The 23831-nt window shown below is 42.6% G+C and overlaps 1 protein-coding gene across 1 annotated transcript in view; it reads left to right on the top strand.

The window, feature by feature from the left end:
• Positions 1–20394, top strand: part of DBR1 (debranching enzyme 1) — a 47612-nt gene extending 27218 nt beyond the window's left edge. The window contains exon 9 of the mRNA XM_086812345.1: positions 19605–20394. Coding sequence (XP_086668471.1) covers positions 19605–19684 — 80 coding nt within the window. The 3' untranslated portion in view covers positions 19685–20394. The remainder of the gene's footprint in view (positions 1–19604) is intronic.
• Positions 20395–23831: the final 3437 nt, after the last annotated feature.

Raw genomic sequence — 23831 nt, 5'->3', positions numbered from 1 at the left:
CTCTATAAATTGAGGCATTGGCCTAATGAGAATTTGCTGGTTTTTGATTATTCATGCTTACATTAAGCTATCAATTAATTGCTCACTAATCTCGTCTTAGTCATTGTCTAATCTCTTTGTTAATGATGTTGATTTTTGCATTTGATCCACCATAGCTCATCACATTGTTGCAAATTTAACATGGTATGAGAGTCTAGCTTAGAATCCATCAAATTTATGAGCTCGTTATCTTGTTAATCACCCAATTAATTAGGATTAGAAAAAAATCAAAATTTTAGCTCTTTTTCAATTACCCTTTGTATCCCCAGCTGGTGGAGGAAAAACCAGCAGTTTTGATACATGGCAAACAAAAACCATGTATTTGCTCATGAGGAAAAATTTGTGGAGGCTAGTTGAGGGAAGAGATAAAATGCCCAGAGGTGAGTGGGGAACATGAGTGGAAGAGCAGGAATGAGAAAGCATTAGGACTCATCGCACTCCGTTTAAATGATGAAAACATTCATCACATCACAGGGATACAATGGGCAAAAGATGCATGGGATGAACTCGATAAATTATTTGGCACTCAAGCAAAAAATTCAAAGATAAATCTGTTAATGCAATTCTACAAACTTGATATGAAGGAAAGTGAATCTTTAATCACACACTTGAACAAATACAAAAGCATTAAGCAACAACTGGCTGCCATTGGCAAGAAGATAGAAGATGATAAGGCACTACCTTAAAGAATGTACTTGAATTGAAGCTGCATGAGATAGAAGGAGCTCTACTAGAGCAAGAGACCAAGGTCAAAGAGAAGAAATGGCTGGACTCAACAATTGGAGAAGAAAAAGCATTCTTTACCCGAGGAGGATTCTGACGAGGACGAGGACGAGGACGAGGACGAGGACGAGGCCAAGTAGGAGGAAGGACCTTCACTTGCCACAACTGTGGGAAGCCAGGACACATGGCAAGAGACTACTACAGCAAACCTAGTGGAGAAGGAACGACATCGGTAAACTTCATGGAGACTCCTAAGGAAGTGGAGTCAGATCATCTTTTCTGAGAGAGAGAGAGAGAGACCACAATCCAATGTAACTTGCCCCAACAGAGTAAAACCACCTCTGAGCCACCGATGATGTAGGCCATGTGGTAGATGTATGTGTGAGCACTTTAGTCAAGGTCACGGGCACTTGTAGTAGCATTGGACACATAGAAAGAGAGTGTCAAGGACTATGAGTTTAGGGACTCGAGGCATTGGTCGCGGGCTACCAAGTAAGAGGGAAACTTGGTATTAGGGTCCAAGTGTGCTAGGATTATTCACTTGAGGGGAGGTGTTGAAATATACAAGTGAATAGGGTTTGTGCGGGAACAAGCCCTTAGCAAGAGGTTGTAAAAGAGAATCTGTAAATGAGTGAGAAGCAGTGAAAAGGTGAGAGGTATCTACTGGGAGAGAATAAAGGGTAGCATGAGAAGATTTAGGATGTGTGGAGATATTCTGGGAAAAGTGAAGAGGTGGAGAGAATCAAGCAAAAGAGGTGGAGTGAATCAAGGAGAGATCAGTAGGATTAGATGCTTGCATCTAAACTCTATAAATTGAGGCATTGGCCTAATGAGAATTTGTTGGTTTTTGATTATCCATGCCTACATTAAGCTATCAGTTAATTGCGTACTAATCTCGTCTTAATCATCGTCTAATCTCTTTGTTAATGATGTTGATTCTTGCATTTGATCCACCATACCTCATCACATTGCTGCAAATTTAACAGAAATAAACAGGGGAAGATATTTGACAACTGACTCCATAATCTGGTTCACCATTCATGGACTGTCCCCTCATAACTTTGCCATAGGAATTGACTAAATTTGCAGCCACTGTTCCTACAACCATCTCAGTGGAAGTAAAAACAGACCAACTGGAACGAGAGTCGCGAGGAACACAACAATCCTTCAATTCAACTCCCGAGGAATCGGATAATCTAACATCATGATTCACAGAGATAATTGTCATAGCCAATCAAACTACCTATCCTATGAGGATTGCGTAACTCCTCACTACACAGCTTTGGATAATAGCCATAAAAGTTGATAACCTAGACATCTGTCTCGTCACAGAAGCATGGTCCATAAACCGTACATTTCCATGTCAAAGGTGTGGTTAATGAATTGGAAATTTGCCATATCGGACGCTAGTGCACTCTCCCCATGAACTAGGCATCCAACAATCGTGAGTTCTTGATAACTATCCCATCAGAAGCCAAACATCTACCTTGATGGAACCTTGTAAACCCGCACATGTGATACATCCTAGCGTCCCATATCACCAGAACATAACCCATATACGTCTTACAATCCATCACTCCTCACCTTGCAAGTCTTCTAAAAGAGCTACCAATCTCTTTCGGCATACAAACTGAATCTTCTCGGGAGAAAAAATCTATCCGAGAACCCTACTAATCTCGATATCAGCGAAATCTCATCTGAGATTGGATCTCTTCAAAGTATATGCGCGCGTGCCAAGTGTTAGAATTTGTGCATCTCGGTGTTTTGGGGATCTACCATTTATTTCGTATTTATCTATTTTACTCCTATTTATTTGTCCAGGCCAGTCGGCCAGCCCTAGAGGCAGTCGACCAGGTCTCTACTTCACTATATATAAGGAGTTCTTGTGACCGCTCCCTATAGGAGGCCTACATATCAGCAGACAATATACACATATTTAGAACACTTAATCTAATTATTATTAATCAATGGAAACAACACCAGCAACACAAACACTGGAAATACTAAAAAATACAAATGACACCAGCACTGGGGCTGGAAAGGGCCGCCTCCCCCCCTCAATACTTATTGTATTTCTTGGAGTATTTATATTTGTACAAGTGTCATGGGCCTGAAAAGGCCAGATTCCTCCACTAGGGAGTGCAAACAACCAAACAGATCTGGTTCAAACCGATGAAGAAAGTGTTGGTCAGAATAGCCTTAAATCACAGGCTCGTTCCTACCTTCACTGGGTGTACACTTGCCTTTCACTGGTCTTTCGGGACCATGCACAAATGGGCACACGCCCGTACTAAGGCAGGCAACAGTGTACACTGCGGAGGGAACGTTTCTCGGTTCTCCCAATTAAGCTTTGTACTTGGTTTTTCCTCATACCCTCTTGACCTTCACTGGCTCCTCTATAAATGAGGGCGCGGTCAGCTTGACCTTCACTGTCTCCTCTATAAATGAGGGCGCTATCAGGGTAGTCATGGGAGAAACCTCTTCCCAATGATCTTCTAGAGTGTATGCAATTGGAGAAGAAACTTACCTACACAAAGCTTGAAATAACAACATTTAACTTGAATTATTATCTGAATTTGAGATAAAATATTGAAATAAATACTTGGCATGGATTTTAATTCAAATCTCAGTAGTGAAGACCATTTCCATTGTTATGTACTCCAAAATGGAAGCTTCAGCTACTGTAAACAAAGCAACCAGCCGGTACACAGGGCAGGTACAACAGGTACATATGGGCAGCTAGCAGGTACACGTGGGCAGCCAACAATTGCAGGTACAGCAGGTACTGGTCAGGTACACGTGGGCAGCCAGCAGGTACACGTGGGCAGCCAGCAGATACTCATGAGCAGCCAGCAGGTACATCAGGTACATAAGGCAGTAAATGAGCAGGTACTACAGGTGGTACAACAGGTATACAAGGCAACAAATAGGCAGGTATTGTAGGTGGTACAACAGGTATACAAGGCAGCAAATAGGTGGGTACTGCAGGGGCAGCACACAGGCGAGTGTAACCAGGCGTGGAGGCGGCGTGAAGGGGCAGCTACAATAGGTGTGGAGTAGAAGGCTGGTAGTAGCCATGTAGAAGGAAAGATCCACCACCAACCCACACGTGGTTTTTTTTCCCAAATGAGTTCCATGCAAAGCTTTTATTTAAAGGTGATAAAACCTTTAATCAAATTATTACTTTGGGCCCCACCCTCATTAGCAAGTGTCCAATCCCTATTTAAACTGAGTGTGAACACAATACCTTATAAACATTAAGGTTCACTCAAGTTTATGGATTTTACCATTTAAAAAGGTGAAAATGAAAATACTTACCACATGTTCACACGCCACACCACCGAGTCAGCAAACAACACTCCACGGTACACTGGGGGCGTTCCCGTCCAGTGTACTGGCACGGCATAACAAGCACAGACACAAACAAGTCATGCAAAAACAAATTTATGCATCCAGGCATAAATGCATGTGCACAAATAATGGACGAAATCTCCCTTTCATGAAACTTGTACAAGAGGTTTCTGTCGGACACAAAACTGGTGCGACAGATATAAATAAATATGTCCTCGTCGTCCTATGGAGTGACAGTCCCATAGGTAAGAAACCATCCTGGCCATACACGGGTGGCACTAACAGGCTTCCGTCCATATAGCACAAAGCAAGTTACACACGGGTGGCACGAAACTAGTTCCCGTCCATGTGACGCAGCACTGGTTACACACGGGTGGCGCTGATCTGGCTCCCGTCCATGTTAAATGGGAGTTAGGAGAATTAGGGTTAGAGATTCATGTGGGAGACATAAATAGAGAAGCAAGGGAGAGAGAGAGAGAGTTGTGGGGATAAGTCAACTCACCAAGATGAGTGTGTGACTCCCCTATCACACATGTATATTGCACTAGTACACATAGTGCACTTAGTACATTAAAAGTACTAAGTGTACTATGTACTATAACTTATGGGCTTGTACACACTATAAGGGTGGGCATTATGCCTTTACCCCAAGTTCCAACAACCTCCCACTTAAAGGCAAAGTGCCCTTAAGTAAAGGAAAAAAAAATCAGCATGTACATGATAATATACAAGGCCATATCAAGGCTGAAACTGGCCTCATCCAATGCCCATCAAGTGTCTGCAATGAGCAAACCGCTCCGGAGGCAAACTCTTTGTCAACAAATCAGCCGGGTTGTCATCCGTATGAATCTTAACAAGCTGAATTTGCTTGTTCTCTATCACCTCTCTGATGAAGTGATACTTCACATCCACATGCTTCGTCTTTGCATGAAAGACAGGGTTCTTTGCCAACTGGATGGCACTCTGACTGTCACAATGCAACAATGGAATATCACCTGTATAGCCCAAATCAACCACTAACCGAGATAGCCATAATGCCTCCTTGCAAGCCTCTGTGGCTGCAATATACTCGGCTTCTGTAGTAGATAAGGCTGTGCACTTCTGCATCCTGGATATCCATGACACAGCACCTCCTGTGAATGTAAACACATAACCGGTAGTAGACTTCCGGTTATCTGGATGACCGGCATAATCCGAATCCGTGTAACCATGCACTAATGCATCCTGTTTGCCAAAGCAAATGCACATATTCTGTGTGCCCTTCAGGTATCTCATGACACCTTTCACTGCTTCCCAATGCTTCTTGCTAGGGTTGGCCATGTATCTAGAAACCACTCCCACTGCAAATGCAATGTCCGGCCTAGTAGCAACCATGGCATACATGAGACTGCCACAAGCTGAAGCATACGGAACCTTGGCCATATCAGCCTTGTCTCTATCCGACTGTGGGCTGTCCATAGCACTGAGTTTGACATATGGAGGCAAAGGAGTACTAGTCTTCTTCCCCCCGTCCATATTGAACCTCTGCAAAACTTTGCCAATGTATTCCTTCTGAGATAAATACAACACATGCTGATTTCTGTCCCAAAGTATCCGCATACCCAAAATGTGATTTGCATCACCCAAATCCTTCATATCAAAGGTTTGATGCAGCCTCTGCTTCAAGGTATCCATCTCCTTACGAGATTTCCCGGCAATCAACATATCGTCAACATACAAGATGAGGATCAATAGACTGCCATCCAAAGCTTTTTTGGTGTATAAGCAGTGATCTATGTCACTTCTCCTGAATTTCTGGGATTTCATGAATGTATTAAATTTATGATACCATTCCCTTGGTGCCTGTTTGAGCCCATAAAGACTCTTTTTCAGCTTGCATACAAGCTTCTCCTTTCTACTCACTGCATAACCCTCTGGCTGTTGCATATATATCTCCTCATGGAGATCACCGTGAAGAAAAGCAGTCTTCACATCCATCTGAATCAAGTCCAGATCATCATGCGCAACAAAAAGCTAACACAGCTCTAAGTGTGGTCATTTTGACCACTGGAGAGAAGATCTCCTCAAAGTCCACACCATATTCCTGCTTGAAGCCCTTAGCCACTAACCTGGCTTTGTACCTTGGCTTTGCATCAGGTGCAACTTTGAGTCTGTATACCCACTTGCATGGCAAAACCTTCTTGCCTGTAGGCAAATGCACCAACTTCCATGTTCCATTTTTGTGCAGAGAATCCATCTCTGACTTCATGGCACGCTCCCAAAGAGCCTTGTCTGCCCTTTGTAAAGCCTCCTTATAACATGAGGGCTCCCCACAGTCAGTGAGCATCAAGTAGTCAACCCCTGGAACAAACCTGTCAGGGGCTCTGGAGGGTCTTGTGGACCTCTGTACCCAATGACCATCATTTGCAGGTTGCTGTCCAGCCTGCATATCACCCATTGGTGGCTCCTGTTCCATGCCATAAGGCTGAAAAATCATGCCCGGTATCTCCTCTAACTGTGGGATATCCATAGGGATATCTTCTGCCATCTCTGGCTGTCCATTTGGACCATTTTCAGCACCATTTAAGGGCTGGTTTTGCTGCTGTAATGGCTGATATACAGCCCTTGGTTGTTGTCCATGATGTCCATCATCATCAAAGATGACTCTGCTAGGCTCCTGTTGCCTTCCAGGCTCCTTATACATGCATGTTTCATAAAAAATGACATCATTGCTGCGTATAATCTTTCTATTCATGGGATCCCAAAGTCTATACCCCATTTCACCTCTGTCACCATATCCTAGGAATATGCATTTGTGAGACTTAGGATCAAGTTTGGTGCGCATTTCCCTACGTATGTGCACGTACGCAACGCAACCAAACACTCTCAAGTGCTTGTATGACGGAGGCTTCCCTGTCCATACTTCCTCTGGCACTTTCCCACCAAGCCTCGTGTTAGGTGACCTGTTTATAAGATGAACGGCTGTCATAACAGCTTCAGCCCAAAAACCATGAGGTAATGCAGCATGTGACAACATAGAACGGACCTTCTCTTGAATGGTCCTGTTCATCCTCTCTGCTGTCCGGTTTTGTGGAGGATCATAAGGAGTAGAGAGCTCTCTGTTGATGCCTTTAGCATCACAAAAGTCCTGAAACTGTTTGGACATATACTCTCCACCATTGTCGGAACGCAAAGCCTTCAGTGTTCTGCCAGTTTGATTCTTAACAAGAGCAACAAACTTCTCAAACACTGAGAATGTATCACTCTTCAAACGAAGAGGATAGACCCACACCTTGCGTGTGGCATCATCAATAAAAGACACAAAGTATTTTGCCCCTCCCAAAGAAAGCTGAGGCATCTCACATACATTTGTATGCACAAGCTCTAACTGAGCATCTTTCTGTCCAAGAGCTTTCTTGTGGGGGCAGTGTAGTTGCCTACCATATATACAATGCTCACAAAACTGAAAACTTGAAAACTTTAGAGAAGGCAAGTAACCCAAACGAGACAATTGCTCCATTCCTTTGACACTCATGTGTCCCAACCGGCTATGCCACATAGAGATTTCCGGCAGCTCGGTTGCATTTACATTAGCATGGTGACAAACACCTGCATGCATGAAGTAAAGAGTGTCCACCTTAGAGCCTCTGGCAACAACCAGTGAGCCCTTACTAATCTTCCACTTTCCACGACCAAATGTGGTAACATAATCAGCATCATCAAGCTGTCCAGTAGAAGCAGGTTCTTCTTGATCTCAGGCACATGCCTGACATCATGGAGCATAAGCTGTGAGCCATTTGAAAACACAAGCCTCATATCACCTCTGCCAAGAATCTTGCATGCATGGTTATCACCCAAATAAACCACTCCTTCATTGCCAGCAGTATACCTGACAAACAAGTCTCTGCAACATGTGACATGAAAGGAGGCACCTGAATCAATGATCCATGAGTGCATACCATGACCACCTGTAAGAAGTGAATGGGCATCAAGTGAAGACGTAAATAGGACCTCATCCTCACTGTCACCTGCATGTGACACATTGACTTCTTCAATCTTGACTCCACTTTTGCCCTTTGGCTTTACATCTTTGGCTTCATCTTTGTCTTTGTCTTTGCCTTTTCCCTTTTCTTTTTGATTATTTTTCCATTTGTAGCATTGCTTTTTAATGTGTCCCTTTTTGCCACAATAATGGCATTCCAAGCCCTTTTTGGAGCGAGACTTGCTCCTTCCCGGTTCTTGGCTTTTACCCCTTTGCTGGGATCTCCCACGTGCATTCATTGCATTGGACTTTCCAACAGAGTTGTTTTTCCTGTTCATCTCTTCTTGAAGAAGAGCACCCTCAACATCTGCATATGACAGCATAGCATTCGAATTGCTAGTGGCTGTCCTGAATGTGTCCCAACTCTCTGGCAAAGTGCATACAAGAAAAGTGGCTTTGAACTCATTGTCCATTGCCAACTTTTGATTAATAACTTGGCTGACAATACCATTAAACTCATTTAGATGGGCTGCCATAGACGCCCCTTCCTTCATCTGAAGACCTATGAGTTTCTTCAACCAATACACTTTGCTTGAGGCACTTTGCTGGGCATACAAGTCCTGCAATCTCTGCCACATTCCCCAAGCTGTCTTCTCTTCACGAATGCTGAAAAGTAAAGAGTCTGACACAGACAACATGATAGTAGATCTTGCCAGCTCATCCATATCTTCCCACTCTTCAGCAGTAAGAGAAGCGGGCTTTACACCCCTTTCTTTGATAGGCTTGTGTTGCTTCTTCTGGAGCAACACATTATAGCACTGGGTTTGCCAAATATCATAGTTATGTGAGCCTTCAAGCTTCTTGATGTGAAGCAATGAAGAGCTCTCACCTATGGTTGCCATAGCAATATGCAACGTGTCAATGCCTGACTCCCTAGAAAATGTGCAAACACTGCACCAAAAGCACACAAAGTGCTCACAGTTGTTCTCCCAAGCTTTATCTCCCACTGCGGAAGCAAGAATGCAACTTTTCTCCCACTTTTTGTGATGAAATCACCAAAATCTGGTTGCTGCAGATTTAGGACAGCACCTTAAATGTGCTATGTTGCCGTTCCAAAGTACTGTACAACAGTACCAAGTGCTCACCAATGATGTACCAAACCTGTACCGACAAGTACAGCAGCTGAAATTGAATCTTTTCCTCACTCAAATCAATGTGCAGCCATGCCCAAACTTGTACAAAGCTGTACCAAATCTGTACCAACAGGTACAGTAGCAATAAATGCTCTCCTGGCTGTCCAAATGAGTGAAAATCAAACTTTTACAGTCCCCTTGATTTACAGGCACATTGAGTGCTTGTAAGGCATCAACACATTATCCACAGCATCAAATGCGATTGCTTGCATGCAAATCAATCCAATCGGCACAAAAGCCCCTTGATTTGCACAGCAATTTGTTGCAATTTTGCCCGAATGTGCGATTTCTCACATCATACAGCATGTATGAATGCTTAATTGTACAAATACATCAAAAGCCCTAAATTTCGACATCCAATTTCCTGCAAATTGATCCTGATTGTGACCAATGTCACCCAATTTTGCTAATTTTGCTCAAAAATTGAGCAATTTGGCACATGTACCTGCCCAATTGATGATTGTACTTGCTCAATTGCAAATCCCAAAAAAAAATTGAAGCAGAATACCTTGTAATTTTTGATTTTTTGTTGCAGGAAAGGGGGGTTTGCTGAATTTGGTGCTGCTGCAAAAATCGTGGAGACAAAATGACAGGCGATTTCTGATTGCAGTGGGGTCGTGATGATGCTGCTGTAGCTGGAGTTCGTGTACGGATGGCTGGCCACCCTGCAACCGTCTAGCTCTTACTCCCTGATGGAGTACTCTTTTCAGGGCGAAATGTTCGTTGATTCCTGCCCAGCCCAAAGAAGCTCATCGCGCGTAAGGCGGCCGTCACAGCGTGATGAGTCTGCACACACCGTACCGGGAAGAAGGATAGCAAGCGCAGCCTTTTCTCCCTTCGCTTCGAGAGAACGCCAGATGCAAGTGTTCTTCTTCGCTCGCCTGCCTACCATCTGCCGCCGACTCAAAGTAGCGTAACCAGTTACGTGTCCGCCTGCCTTCGCCTAGCACAGGTAGCCAACCATCAAGATCATCATCATCACAAAGAGGCACAAGAAGCCCCCAAGCTCCATAGCCATGGCGGCCTCACATAGAGCAGAGAACATAGGAGCCACATCAGTCACGGTGCCATGACGGATCACCACACAGCCGAGCATAACCAGTAGCTGCAACCACCACAACCATGTCGAGCAAGTACAGCAGCTACGCGAGCAGCCCACAGGCCCACAAGAGCGCCATAACCAAGATCACAAGCTCACGAGAGGAAGTGTCCACCAAGGCTGTGTGAAACGAAAGCTATGCAGCAGAAAGATTCAAAGGGCACCGGCTCTGATACCAGTTAAATGGGAGTTAGGAGAATTAGGGTTAGAGATTCATGTGGGAGACATACATAGAGAAGCAAGGGAGAGAGAGAGAGAGTTGTGGGGATAAGTCAACTCACCAAGATGAGTGTGTGACTCCCCTATCACACATGTATATTGCACTAGTACACATAGTGCACTTAGTACATTAAAAGTACTAAGTGTACTATGTACTATAACTTATGGGCTTGTACACACTATAAGGGTGGGCATTATGCCTTTACCCCAACACATGTGACACCATAAGACTGGCCCTTTCACATGGGACATTGGCCTGGCCCCATGTGAACATGGCACAAATCTGGCCGTTCTATGGAGTGACAGTCTCATAGAAGTGGCTCCAGAAATGGAGATGGACCAAATGGTGACATCTCCCCGGGCTTCTAAACAGTTGACCTCAACTGAAAAGCCTTAAGATATGCCTGCAGAAGCTGAGTGTAGTTAGCAAAATAATCCTCATCTACCCACTTTGCATCAATTGGCAAATAATTTTTAAATTTCACAAGGTATCTCCTGGAAAGCTTCCCATGTGGTAACTTTCTCTCCTTGTGAAATACAATCTGCTTTGGCTGACATACTTCCGCAAAAGACTCACATGAAAAGCATTGTGAATCTTCCAATGGCTGGGTAAAGCAAGCCTAAAGGACACTTCATTGATCTTGTCAATCACTTTGAAGGGTCCATAATATCGAGTAGAAAGCTTTGGATATGATCCCTCTCGTCCTGGCCTCTTCTGAAGCCTAGCTTTCTCAAATTTCAGCAATACCCAATCACCTTTCTTGACTTGCATGTCCCTTCTATGCTTGTCAGCAGTCCTTTTATGCTTATCTTGTGACCTTGCAATGGCTGTCCGCACCTGAGCAAAGGCTATATCCAAGTCACACACACATACTCATCAGCTACAAAAATCTCATCCTTTTTACGAAGGATGGGTGGCAAGACCACTCTGCCATAAATAATGTCAAACGGGGCCTTTCCCGTGGAGGCATGAACTGTGTTGTTGTAGGCAAACTCTACAAGTGGAAGATACTTCTCCCACGAAGTCTTTTGATCCGCCACATAACACTTCAATAAATCCGACATGGCTGAATTTGCAGCTTCACTTTGGCCATCTGTTTGGGGGTGATAAGTTGATGAAAACTCAAGTGTAGTGCCCGTGTTATTAAATACAGCCCTCCAGAAGAGGCTCGTAGTCTTGGGATCTCTATCCCCAACAATGGACTTAGGCATACCATGATGCTTGAAGATGTTAGCAAGAAAAAGCTTCACCATATGATCAACTTTAATGGTTTTCTTGACGGGCAAAAAGTGAGCTTGCTTGCTAAACTGTCCACAATGGTCCAAATAGCATCATTCCCATGCTGGAATCTAGGCAAGTCCATAATAAAGTCCATAGTAATGCTTTTCCATGGCTGCGAGGGAATAGCCAATGGCTGAAGCAAACCTGGAGGCTTTTGCCTATCAAATTTTACCTTTTGGCAAATAAGACATGCACGTTCATATGCCTCAATGTCTTTACGCATGCTTGGCCAAAAGAAATATCTCTAAATCATAGTTGTTTCTCGTACGCGTACGAACCTATTCGTACGTACGAGTCGTACGGTACGATACCGTACGAATTCGTACGATATCGTACGGTACGAGTTAGGTTTTTTTTTTTTTTTCCCCCCAAATTTTTTTTTTCCTTGAAATTTTTTTTCCAAATGCTTAAAAAAAATAGAAACCCTGCTTTACGAAGATCCCAAATGCTCGCAATACTTCGCAACTTTCGTGTCCACTCAGTATTCCATATGGGGTTGTGGAGAGACCTAAAAAATCTGGCGAGGTAGACTGGTAGTGTACACTTGATTGGTAGGATGAGAGAATCTTGCTACATCACTTGGGGATCCCTGGTATAGGTAGGCTAGACAATTAGATTCTCAAGTTATGCACAAGGGAGAACATTTGGACATGGCCATTTTGATCTAGAGAGGAGTCCCTAAACTTATCACCCTAGATGCACTCCTCGTAATTGTGCAAGGACGGTCCCTTAGTCATAAACGCTACACTGGGAGACCTTTGGTATTGCATTACCCATCCAGGTCCTTTTTTGGAGACAATCGGGAGATCCAACCGGGAGAGACACATATCCATGTACTGGTTTCTCAAGCACTGTAGACTCCTGCCCTCCCAACCTTCCCTCACATTCAAGCTTGAAGCTCCATAGCTTGTAAGTGTAAAAAATAAAAACCGTATTTTATCGTACCGTATCCCAAAATTTCATATCGTACCGAATATTCCCGTACGGTATTGTACCGTACCGTACCGTATTTTCGTACCGTGACAACTATGCTCTAAATCATGCGTGTAGTAGGCATGATACCTCGGTGACCAGCATAAGGTGGAGCGTGACATTCCTCCATAACCTTTGGATGCATATCCTTCACCACACATAAGCAGTTATCCTTTATAAGATAACCCTCTTTGACCACATAAGAGGCATGTGAGTGACGAGCCATCAAATTAGTCCATATATGGCAAAAATCAACATCTAAATGATACAAATCTTGCATGGCAGATAAATCCCCATGAGAGGCCCCTGAAACTGCAACCACATAAGGCCTCCTGGATAATGCATCTACCACTACATTTTTCTTTCCCGGAGTATGTACAATCTGAAAATGAAACATGGAAAGAAAGTTTGCCATTCTCATCTGCTTCTCCGAAAGCTTTGTTTGAGATAGAAAATGTCTCAAGCTTTGATGATTTGTCTTAACTACATCTCTAAGGCATGAATTAAAACCAAAAGCTCTTTCTCATAGATATCCATATGAAGCTCGGCATCATGCAATCGATGGCTCTCATATGCAACTGCATGACCACCTTGATTTAGGACAGCCCCTATACAATTCCCACATGCATCACATTCCACCATGAATGGCTTTTGCAAGTCGGGAACAATCAAGACGGGTCCACATATGATAGCATTCTTGAGTTGCAAAAAGGCATCCTGCTCCTTAGGGGTCCATTTAAAAGTGGCTTTCTTCTTCGTGAGATCATGTAGAGACGTGGCAATCATAGCAAAATGCTTTATGAAGCGCCTGTAATATGAACATAACCCGAGAAAACTACGTACTTGATGTACATTTTGTAATTTTGGCCAATTCCGAATGGTTTCAATCTTGGCAGATCCATTCTTACACCATCCTTGGATACAATATGGCCCAAATAGTGTATCTCTGAAAGAAAGAACTCACTTTTCTTGGCATTAATGAAGAGTTTATGCTTCTGCAATTCTTCAAACACTGTGGCCAAATGAGTCCTATGCTCATTCTTGGAGAAAACCAAGATGTCATCAAAGAATACACCTGTGAATTTTCGATGGGGTCGGAATATCCTATCCATCATACGATTGAATGTAGCTGGGGCATTGGTGAGACCAAAAGGCATCACCAAAAACTCATACAATCCAAAAGCTGTCCTGAAAGCAGTTTTGTGGACATCCTCTGGCACCACTCGTATCGGGTGATAACCACTCTTCAAATCAATACGGTTGAAACAAGCGGAGCCATCAAGCTTATCCAAAATGTCATCAATGCACGGGATTGGAAATCTATTCTTGATGGTGAACTTATTTAGAGCTCTATAATCCACACACATGCGGAATGACCCATCTTTCTTTTGAACAAGAAGCACGAGAGAGCAAAAAGGTGAGGAACTTGGCTGAACCAAACCTTTCTCCAAAAGCTCATTAACCTGCTTCATGATCTCTTCTTGTTGTGCGGCACTCACACGATATGCGGGTTTATTAGGTGGAGAACTACCTAGCACAAGATGTATGCGATGATCCTCGGGCCTTTGAGGAGGTAGTTCACTTGGCAATGCATCAGTAAAACAATCTTTGTATGCATGTAGAAAATTCAGCCTATCTTGAGTCAAAACATCCACATTTTCATGACTCGGGTCAATGTTATCACGAACAAAAACCAAGTACGCAGAAAGACTTTTTATCATTGCTTTATTAATCTGGATGTGAGATACAATTGGGATAGAATCCCCTTCCTTGCCAGCATCAATAACATGCATGTGGCCTCTATGCATAAAGGAAATCCTGTTTGTCTTGTACTCTTTGCGAGGCTCAAGTCTCTGATGCCATGGCTTGCCAAGCAATACATCACATCCATTAAGTGGGGCAACCAAGAAATGCACATGATCAAGATAACCCTGAATATGTATGCGCAACTTCCCAATAAGTGGGGTAACCTGCACCTCTTTACCAATAAAGGCAGCTTCTGCTTCAATTTGAGGCCCCATGTCCTCAATCTCAATGGCCAAGGCGGCTGCCATTTGGGTAGAGATGAAATTATCTGTTGCACAATCATCAAACATAAATAGAGCGCGCTGATCCTTGATTTGACTCCATGCTTTGCATACCATCCTCTCTTTTCCATCATGCTGCGTGCTTCCCTGCACATCGGGAATCGCATGCACATTTGCCTTGGGTTGCTTTTCCTCATGCTTTTGTTTGCAATTGGGGCATTGTCTAAACATACGCTCTTTACTGCCATAAGAAAAGCATTTTCCCTCCTTTGCATATTGCTCCCTTTGCTCGGGGGTCAAGCCTAATTTGTTCTTCTTTGGCACATGATCCTTGGATGAGGTATTTTCAACTTTACCTCCCTTCTGGACATCCCAAAAGCTCTTTTTGCTGTCCACCTTTTTGCAGGTTTGGGACAGCCTTATCTTTGCCCTTAGAACCACCTTGATCTTGCTTGATTTTGAGCACCAATTGCTCTGTAGCAAGAGCAGAGACTATAAGCTGCTGTAGAGTGTGTTTCAGGTGCAATTCAATGCCCGAACGATAGGCTGGTTGCAACCCGGAGCGAAACTTTCTTTTTCTTTCATCCTCAGAGAGTTGCATAAAGGAGTTACCTCAAGCAACACTTTCCAAAACTTATTGACATACTGCTGCACACTTTCATTATCTTTTTGCTCAAGTCTATCCCACTTTTGGGTGAGAGTTTGCTCCGCATTAGGAGGCAAGAATTGGGCATAAAATATGTCCTTAAACTCTTTCCAAGTGCAAATGGGATCTTTGGTGGTCTTTTCAGTGATCCACCAATGGATAGTGTCCCCTTCAAGAACATGCTTGCATGACGAATTTTGGACTTCTCAGTGAAGTCCTCATCACTAAAAGCAATGTCAAAAGCTAGCACCTTAGAGGCATCATACTCTCCATGAAAGGCATCAAATTTCACGGACTTGTCCCTTGCCTTGAACTCCTTGAGCTTCTTGTGATGTAGTACATGTTCTTCTCTTTTTCTCTTCCCCTTATCCAATGGGGCAACCCTCTCTGCATGGGCTTCATGGGCAACCAAAGATGTTTCAAAAGGCACGGTGCATTTTGAATTTGTGGCCCCGATGCATGTGACCTCCCCAAATGATGCAATGTCTCACCACGAGACAACTCAATGGGCAAAGTCTTTCGGCTTGTATGCCAACCACTCTCTCCATGCACAAGGCCATCATGTCGCCCACTAGCTCCAACATGCACATACTTGTTGCCTCTTGTCCCATGAGGAGTAGATGCATGGTGAGAAGTGACCGATACCTCTTCCTTGTGTATAAAAGACCTCAACCGTTGAGATGCTGGGTCTCCCTGCTTCAAACCAGGTGGATTCTTGAATACTAGCTCTCCATCTTCTCCTTCCTTGAGATCACCCTTGCGGATGAGATAGGAGAGTGCCAACTCCCTTGGCTTCTTGTCCACTTCACGAGCCATGGACTCAAAGGTCATATCCACCATAGCATCAGCTTTCTTTGCTTCAATGACACTTCGTACATGGGGGTCTTCATGTAGAAATTTCAGGTGTTGCTCCTTGCCTGCAAAAGCTTCTTCATGTGCTCCAATTTAGCTCTCAATGCATTGGGCTCTTTCTCATGCATGGGTTCTTTACCACGGGATGGCTGTCCCATGTATGCATTGTCATAGACTCTCTCAAGAGGCTTATGCCTCGTGAAGCACTTGATTGGCCCCTCGAATTCGGTACTTCCAATGGGTTGCCCCATTAAGTGTTCGTGCTTGCTTCCGATCTCCAAAATTCCGTGTCTCCTCTTGAGAAAGAGAGACGACCGGGCTCTGATACCAATGTGACCACTCCCTACAAGAGGCCTACAGATCGGAAGACAATATACACATATTTAGAATACTTAATCTAATTATTATTAATCAATGGAAACAACACCAGCAACATAAACACTGGAAATACTGAAAAATACAAATGACACCAGCACTAGGGCCGGAAAGCCCCCCCCCCCCCCCCCCCCCCCCCCTCCCCCCCCCTCAATACTTATTGTATTTCTTGGAGTATTTATATTTGTACAAGTGTCATGGGTCTGAAAAGGCTAGATTCCTTCACTAGGGAGGGCAGACAACTAAACAGATCTGGTTCAAACCGATGAAGAAAGTGTTGGTCGGAGTAGCCTTAAATCATAGGCTCATTCCCACCTTCACTGGGTGTACACTTGCCTTTCACTGGTCTTCCGGGACCGTGCACAAACGGGCACGCCCGGACTAACGCAGGCAACAGTGTACACCGCGGAGGGAACGTTTCCCGGTTCTTCCAATTAAGCTTTGTACTTGGTTTTTCCTCATACCCTCTTGACCTTCACTGGCTCCTCTATAAATGAGGGCGCGGTCAGGGCAGTCGTGGGAGAAACCTCTTCCCAATGATCTTCTAGAGTGTATGCAACTAGAGAAGAAACTTACCTACACAAAGCTTGAAATAACAGCATTTAACTTGAATTATTATCTGAATTTGAGATAAAATATTGAAATAAATACTTGGCATGGATTTTAATTCAAATCTCAGTAGTGAAGACGATTTCCCTTGTTTTGTACTCCAAAATGGAAGCTTCAGCAACTGTAAACAAAGCAACCAGCCGGTACACAGGGTAGGTACAGCAGGTACATATGGGCAGCCAGCAGGTACGCGCGGGCAGCCAACAGTTGCAGGTACAGCAGGTATTCAGCCAGCAGGTACAGCAGGTACTTGTCAGGTATACGTGGGCAGCCAGCAGATACTCATAAGCAGCCAGCAAGTACAGCAAGTACACAAGGCAGTAAATGAGCAGGTACTGCAAGTGGTACAGCAGGTACACAAGGCAGCAAATAGGCGGGTACTGCAGGGGCAGCACACAGGCGAGTGTAACCAGGCGTGGAGGCGGCGTGAAGGGGCAGCTACAGCAGGCGTGGAGGAGAAGGTGGGTAGCAGCCGTGTAGAAGGAAATATCCACCTGCAAAGCTTTTATTTAAATGTGATAAAACCTTTAATCAAATTATTACTTTGGGCCCCACCCTCATTTGCAAGTGTCTAGCCTCTATTTAAATTGAGTGTGAACACAATATCTTATAAATATTAAGGTCCACTCAAGTTTATGGATTTTACCATTTAAAAAGGCAAAAATGAAAATACTTACCACCTATTCACACGCCACACCACCGAGTCAGCAAAACAGCACTCCACGGTACACTGGGGGCGTCCCCGTCGAGTGTACTAGTACGGTATAACAAGCAGACACACAAACAAGTCATGCAAAAAAAAATATATGTATCCAGGCATAAATGCATGTGCACAAATAATGGACGAACTCTCCCTTTCATGAGACTTGTACAAGAGGTTCTTGTCGGGCACAAAACTGGCGCGACAGATATAAATAAATATGTCCTGGTCTTCCTATGGAGTGATAGTCCCATAGGTAAGACACCATCTTGGCCCCTCCCGGCCTCCAAAAAGCATCCAAATGCTAACTCAATCTACCATCCTGGATCTGTAGAGTCCTCAAACACCCTTAGGTTGCACCAATAGGCTCTCGTCCATACAACACAAAGCAAGTCACACACGGGTGGCACGAAACTGGTTCCTGTCCATGTGACACAGCACTGGTCACACACAGGTGGCGCTGATCTGGCTCCCGTCCACGTGACACCATAAGATTGGCCCTTTCACATGGGACACTGGCTTGGCCCCATGTGAACATGGCGCAAATCTAGCCGCTCTATGGAATGACAGTCCCATAGAAGTGGCTCCAAAAATGGAGATGGACCAAATGGTGACAGTTTCCCATTATTCACTCATCATCCACTTCCCTTGCACATAGTTCAACACTCAGTTGCTAGTCATTGTCATTGTAAAGCTTTACTGCTGTTATGAAAGGCGATCTTTTCCAACTCTCTCAATTTCCTTTGCACTCTCTCATATGTTTACTGTATATGCTTCCGCATGTGCCATCTCCTTCACCAAGATCCTCATAATTATCTCAGTAAAAAAGCTTTACCTTGCATCTGGCAAAGCATAACCGCTTTATCCACACATCTGCGAAGGAAAGAATCTTCACATCTAGCAAAGCATAATTGCTTCACCTAAAACATAGACCCAAATCATAGTTGCAAATACTACGCAACTACATAACACTCTCTGAACATCTGCAATCCGCAATCTTATTCCTCAATAACTCTCTGTGAACAATAATATACTGTTGCTATAAATAGTTGTCTGGTCATAAATAGCCAGTATAATTAGTATTATTAACTAGGTCCCTGTATCAGATTGCTTCCTCTAATCCCAAGGCTCCCTAACCCCGTTGGATTATATCACTAATCTTAGAGAATAGTTCTAGGTACGGAACCCCCTTAGTCCACATGACCCTTGGCGTAGACGGAAGTCCCTTGCCATGAGGTGTCATGTTCACATTGTGGAACCTGTCAATATGTCCAAAGCTCATCTTGAGGGTGGAAGTGCAGAGGTAGAACGCCCCAATAGCGACAACAATATGCTGTCCAGTAGGAGTGCCGGCCTTCGACCAAACTACCCCACCCCTCTTCCCCTTTTCTCTCCATGTAACCTCACTTTGAAGTTTTTCATGTTCAACTAGCTAACAATAACATCACGAGATGCTGGGCCCTTTTTGTTTCTGGATTAGTGGTAGTTGGAAGTTCTCTTTTCATGAGAAGATTCTCACGTATCATACTCTGTACTGTCTTTGCCATATATTGCAGATCCCAGTGAGATAGTACTCAATGAACTAGAGGATGATACTTTACCAGACGATGTTGATGAACTTGAAGGTACAGACTAGCAGAATGTACAGTAGGTTCATTCTTTCACTGATGTTCGGGACCATGGTAAACCTGGTGCGGAAATCAAACTGTTGACGGCACCAAACAGGATGTGCAAGGGACGTACCGTAATTAATATACAGGGTAAAGCCTCTCTCTCTCTCTCTCTCTCTCTCTCTCTCTCTCCCCCTTGTGTTCAAGGGAAGAATTGACCTGTGTTGTGGAGAGACATCAAGATGTCCTTTCTTTGTTTTCTTCTTCTAAGGTGTCTTCAAAATCCTTACAAATTGGGAAATTGTCCCAAGATAAAAAGTTCCTCAGTTAGCATAATCTTAAGAAACTATGCAATGTAAACATTACTGTGCAATAGATGAGAGTTGAAGATACAGATCAGCAGAGTGTGGAGTACATGCCTTCACTGATCAACCTAATGTGGCCTGCAAGGCTGGGAAATGTGTGCTGAAGTCAAAGCTGTGTATGGGATGTACCATGATTAATGTACTTGGAGCTCTCTCTCTCTCTCTCTCTTTGCTTCATGTTCAAGGGTGTACTTGGACAGCATGTTGAGTCATCAAAGTAATTCACGAAGCTGGATTTCATCAGTTGTCATGCTAGGCACATTAAGTTTTTGAAAGGGTATCGTGCAATAGATGAGAGTAGTCCATCCGTTGGCTTGAACATTGTTGTCAAAATGTAATTTGTATGTGTAAAAAATGTGCACATTTTTTTAGCTGAATTGCATCAAAGTTCTCATTAAAAAAACAGGTAAACATGCAAAGTTTTAACGTATATGAACTTCAATTTGGCTTGCATGATTGAATATGATATCTTATTAGTGTTAAAAAAAGTTTTTGCGGGGGTTGTGTGTCTGAGCATTCAAAAAGATAACATGCACTACCAGTAAGTGTACTGCTGGTTATGTTTGTCTCCACCCGATCAGAACACCTTTGTAAGCTTCATGATAGAGAGAAGCAGTCCTCACACAGTAAATCTTCGATAAAAAATTTTACAAATATTTCATAGGTGCATGTGAAAGGTTGCAAGAATTGAGCATATCAATGCATGAAAACAAGTTGGGTTTAGCAATGCAGGATATCATAGGTGCACGCAGCATATCAATGCATGAAAACAAGTTGGGTTTAGAAGTCAATTGTTTGTATATGTGGCCTTGGAATTTTGTATCACATGCACTCTAGGGGTATCACATGCACACTATTTTATTTATCCCTTATTCATAAACATCGGTTTTAACATGCACTCTAGGGGCATTTTATTTATTGCTTATCCAAAAATATGGTGTATCACAAGCATTCTAGGGGGGGTTGGGTTGCAAGAATTGAGCATTTCGATGCATGAAAACAAGTTGGGTTTAGAGGGCAATTTTATGTGGCCTTGAAAGGGCCCACTTTGTGTATCACATGCACTCTAGGGGTATCTCACACACTCTAGGGTATTTATTTATCCATTATCCATAAACGTTTTGTTAAGTATGTACTCTAGGGTTATTTTCTTTACAGCTTATCCATAAATAGTGTATCACGTGCACTCTAGGGTTATTTTATTTATTCCTTGTCCATATATTCGTTTTAATATGCGAAACTTATTTTATCGGCTACGGATATCAAAAAAATTGACACGACACAAAATCATCCGATCACTTGAGTGACACATGTCCCACTTAACAATGTAAGTAGATTGTTATGTTGTACTTGAAAAAGAAATGATGTACAAATTGAATCTAATTATTGGACATTTCGTTTTAAGCATATGTTCGACATGTCATGATTCAAGTTGAGTATATTGTATGATTTTTGCAATAAATTATATAGTCATTTTATGTGTATGAATTCATACTATTCAAACATGGAAAGAATTTACCATGCATTATTATATATATTATGTTGTACATTATCATAACATAGGTGTATAGCTACATGAGTCATAACATGTGTTATACAGTTTATATTGTACGCGTAAGTTTATAAGAAAATAAAAAATAATAGACTTGATTTTTTTGAGATTTTGAGTATCTTCCAAAAGCTCAAAAGGATTGAGTTTTTGAGCAGGATAGGATCAATCTTGATGCATTACAATTAATGCAGATCATTGGAAAAAACATCCATTCTCTTATAAGTTATGACGTAGTTTAGGTTTGCATCATTACGCTGATATATGCAAGGTAGTGCTATTGGCCTAAGACACCAAGAATCACGAGATTACGCTCATTGAGGAATCAATTGATCAAAGAGAAAATTTCAAACTTGTACTAATGGAAGGAAATGCTAATCCTCTAATATTGCCCTTACCATTAATACATTAACGATAAGGAAATGCTAATCCTGTAATACTACCACTACCAACTAAAACTACAAACTTCTTGTTAGGAAGAGCCTTAACCTATTTGGGATTATTAAGAGAATCACAGTCAATAACTATAGTAGGAGAACCTACATTGAGAACCTCATGAGAGTTGGCGCATGATACCACCTTATGTGCCTAGACAGCATTCTATATTGAATGCTAGGGGGAGGATATATATAACTAGCTACTCCATGTCTCTAGTTGTAGCCTCTCTTGCAATATACTTGTTGAGGCTAGCCCAAAAAACATGAAGAGGGGTGCAAGAGAATTAAATAGAGGTATGAGATCAAGCTAGCTCAAGTAGCTAAACTGATGCAAGAGTTTGAAGGCGATACGGATCTAATGCGGAACGTGGAGATTTTTGCACAAATCTTTGGTACATTTGGTGAACTAGTTTAGTAGGTGGGTGGTTTAGGTCTCTAAAAGGTGAGGAAAAAGTGAGCTTTGAAGATTTGAAATTGGCTTTTATGGTTGGATTTCCACGAAGTGAAGCAAAGTAGAGCATAGCTATGGAGCAATTAAGCAATATCACTTAATGAGTTCATAGCTTGCATGAAACATCTGAATCAGAGGTGCGAAAAATGAGAGGATGAGTGATGACCAATTGTTGTGACAATCGCATGAAACATCTGAATCAAAGATGTGAAGAATGGGAGAATGAGTAATGACCAATTATTGTCACAATTTCTTATTAGATATAACATGATCCAAGTCTTCATGATCATATGGTTGCTAGTGGTTTGCATATATGGGATGCATCGATCTAGCCATTTGACTAGATGATACATGAAAGATAAAGTGGAGAAGAATTTTGAAGTGAAGACTTGTTCAATTGTTTCACAAGCTATCCAAGTAATTAATTTAATTCCCAAGGAGCAATGAATTGCAGAGATGTATGTTACTGAGCTTAGTGCAACATTGTTGGAAAAATTGGGACCAAATTCTATCTCACAATGGAAAAATTGGGACCAAACTTTAAAATGTGAGATACATAGGATAATGCAAGATATGCACATTTGTATCCTTGTAGAGATCTTGTGTTAATATGGACACAACGCGAGAGACTTATTGATGTGATTGAAGGCCAAAATGATCTATGAGACCAAGTATAAAATGAGACTATTAAAGGTCTTCAATTCGTATAGAAATAATCACAAACAAGCACTTTATTCGAATCAACGAGGGAAAATAATGAGTCCCTTCTAATTACCTACTAGCAGACCGTTGATTGAAGGTTGAGTTGTGGTTGATAGATACCTTGATTGAAGGTTGAGGGTCTAGGGGTTTAAGCTTGTGGACGTCGTAAAAACAAGAAACCATCCATGATGAAAAAACTATCCATTTGTGTGCTTTCTCATCTTTGTAGACTTAACTATTGCCAACAATAGAAAAATGGGCAAAACTCTAGTTGATGTATACCTCAACAGCATAGGTGTGCGCACCATCATACACACATGTATATGAAGGGAGGAAGACTTATTGATGTGTTTGTAGGCCAATATGACCTATGAGACTAAGTATAAATATGAGATTATTAAATGTCTCTTTAATTAGTATAGAAATAGTAACAAGAAGCACTTTATTTGAATCAAAGAGAGTCCCTAGTAATTAGCTACTTGGGGTGTTGTGGTTATAGTAGATATGAGGTTGAGTTGTGGTTGATAGATACGTTGTGTGAAGGTTGAGGGTCTAGGGGTTTAAGCTTGTGGACGTCGTAAAAACAAGAAACCATCCATGATGAAAAAACTATCCATTTGTGTGCTTTCGCGTCTTTGTAGACTTAACTATTGCCAACAATAGAAAAAT

The sequence above is a fragment of the Cibotium barometz genome, chromosome 18, assembly GCF_041138505.1.
Source record: "Cibotium barometz isolate CiBa-2024 chromosome 18, ASM4113850v1, whole genome shotgun sequence".
NCBI classification, from domain to species: domain Eukaryota; kingdom Viridiplantae; phylum Streptophyta; class Polypodiopsida; order Cyatheales; family Cibotiaceae; genus Cibotium; species Cibotium barometz.
Note: the sequence above shows the minus strand (reverse complement) of the source record. Positions and strands in the feature narration are given on the sequence as shown.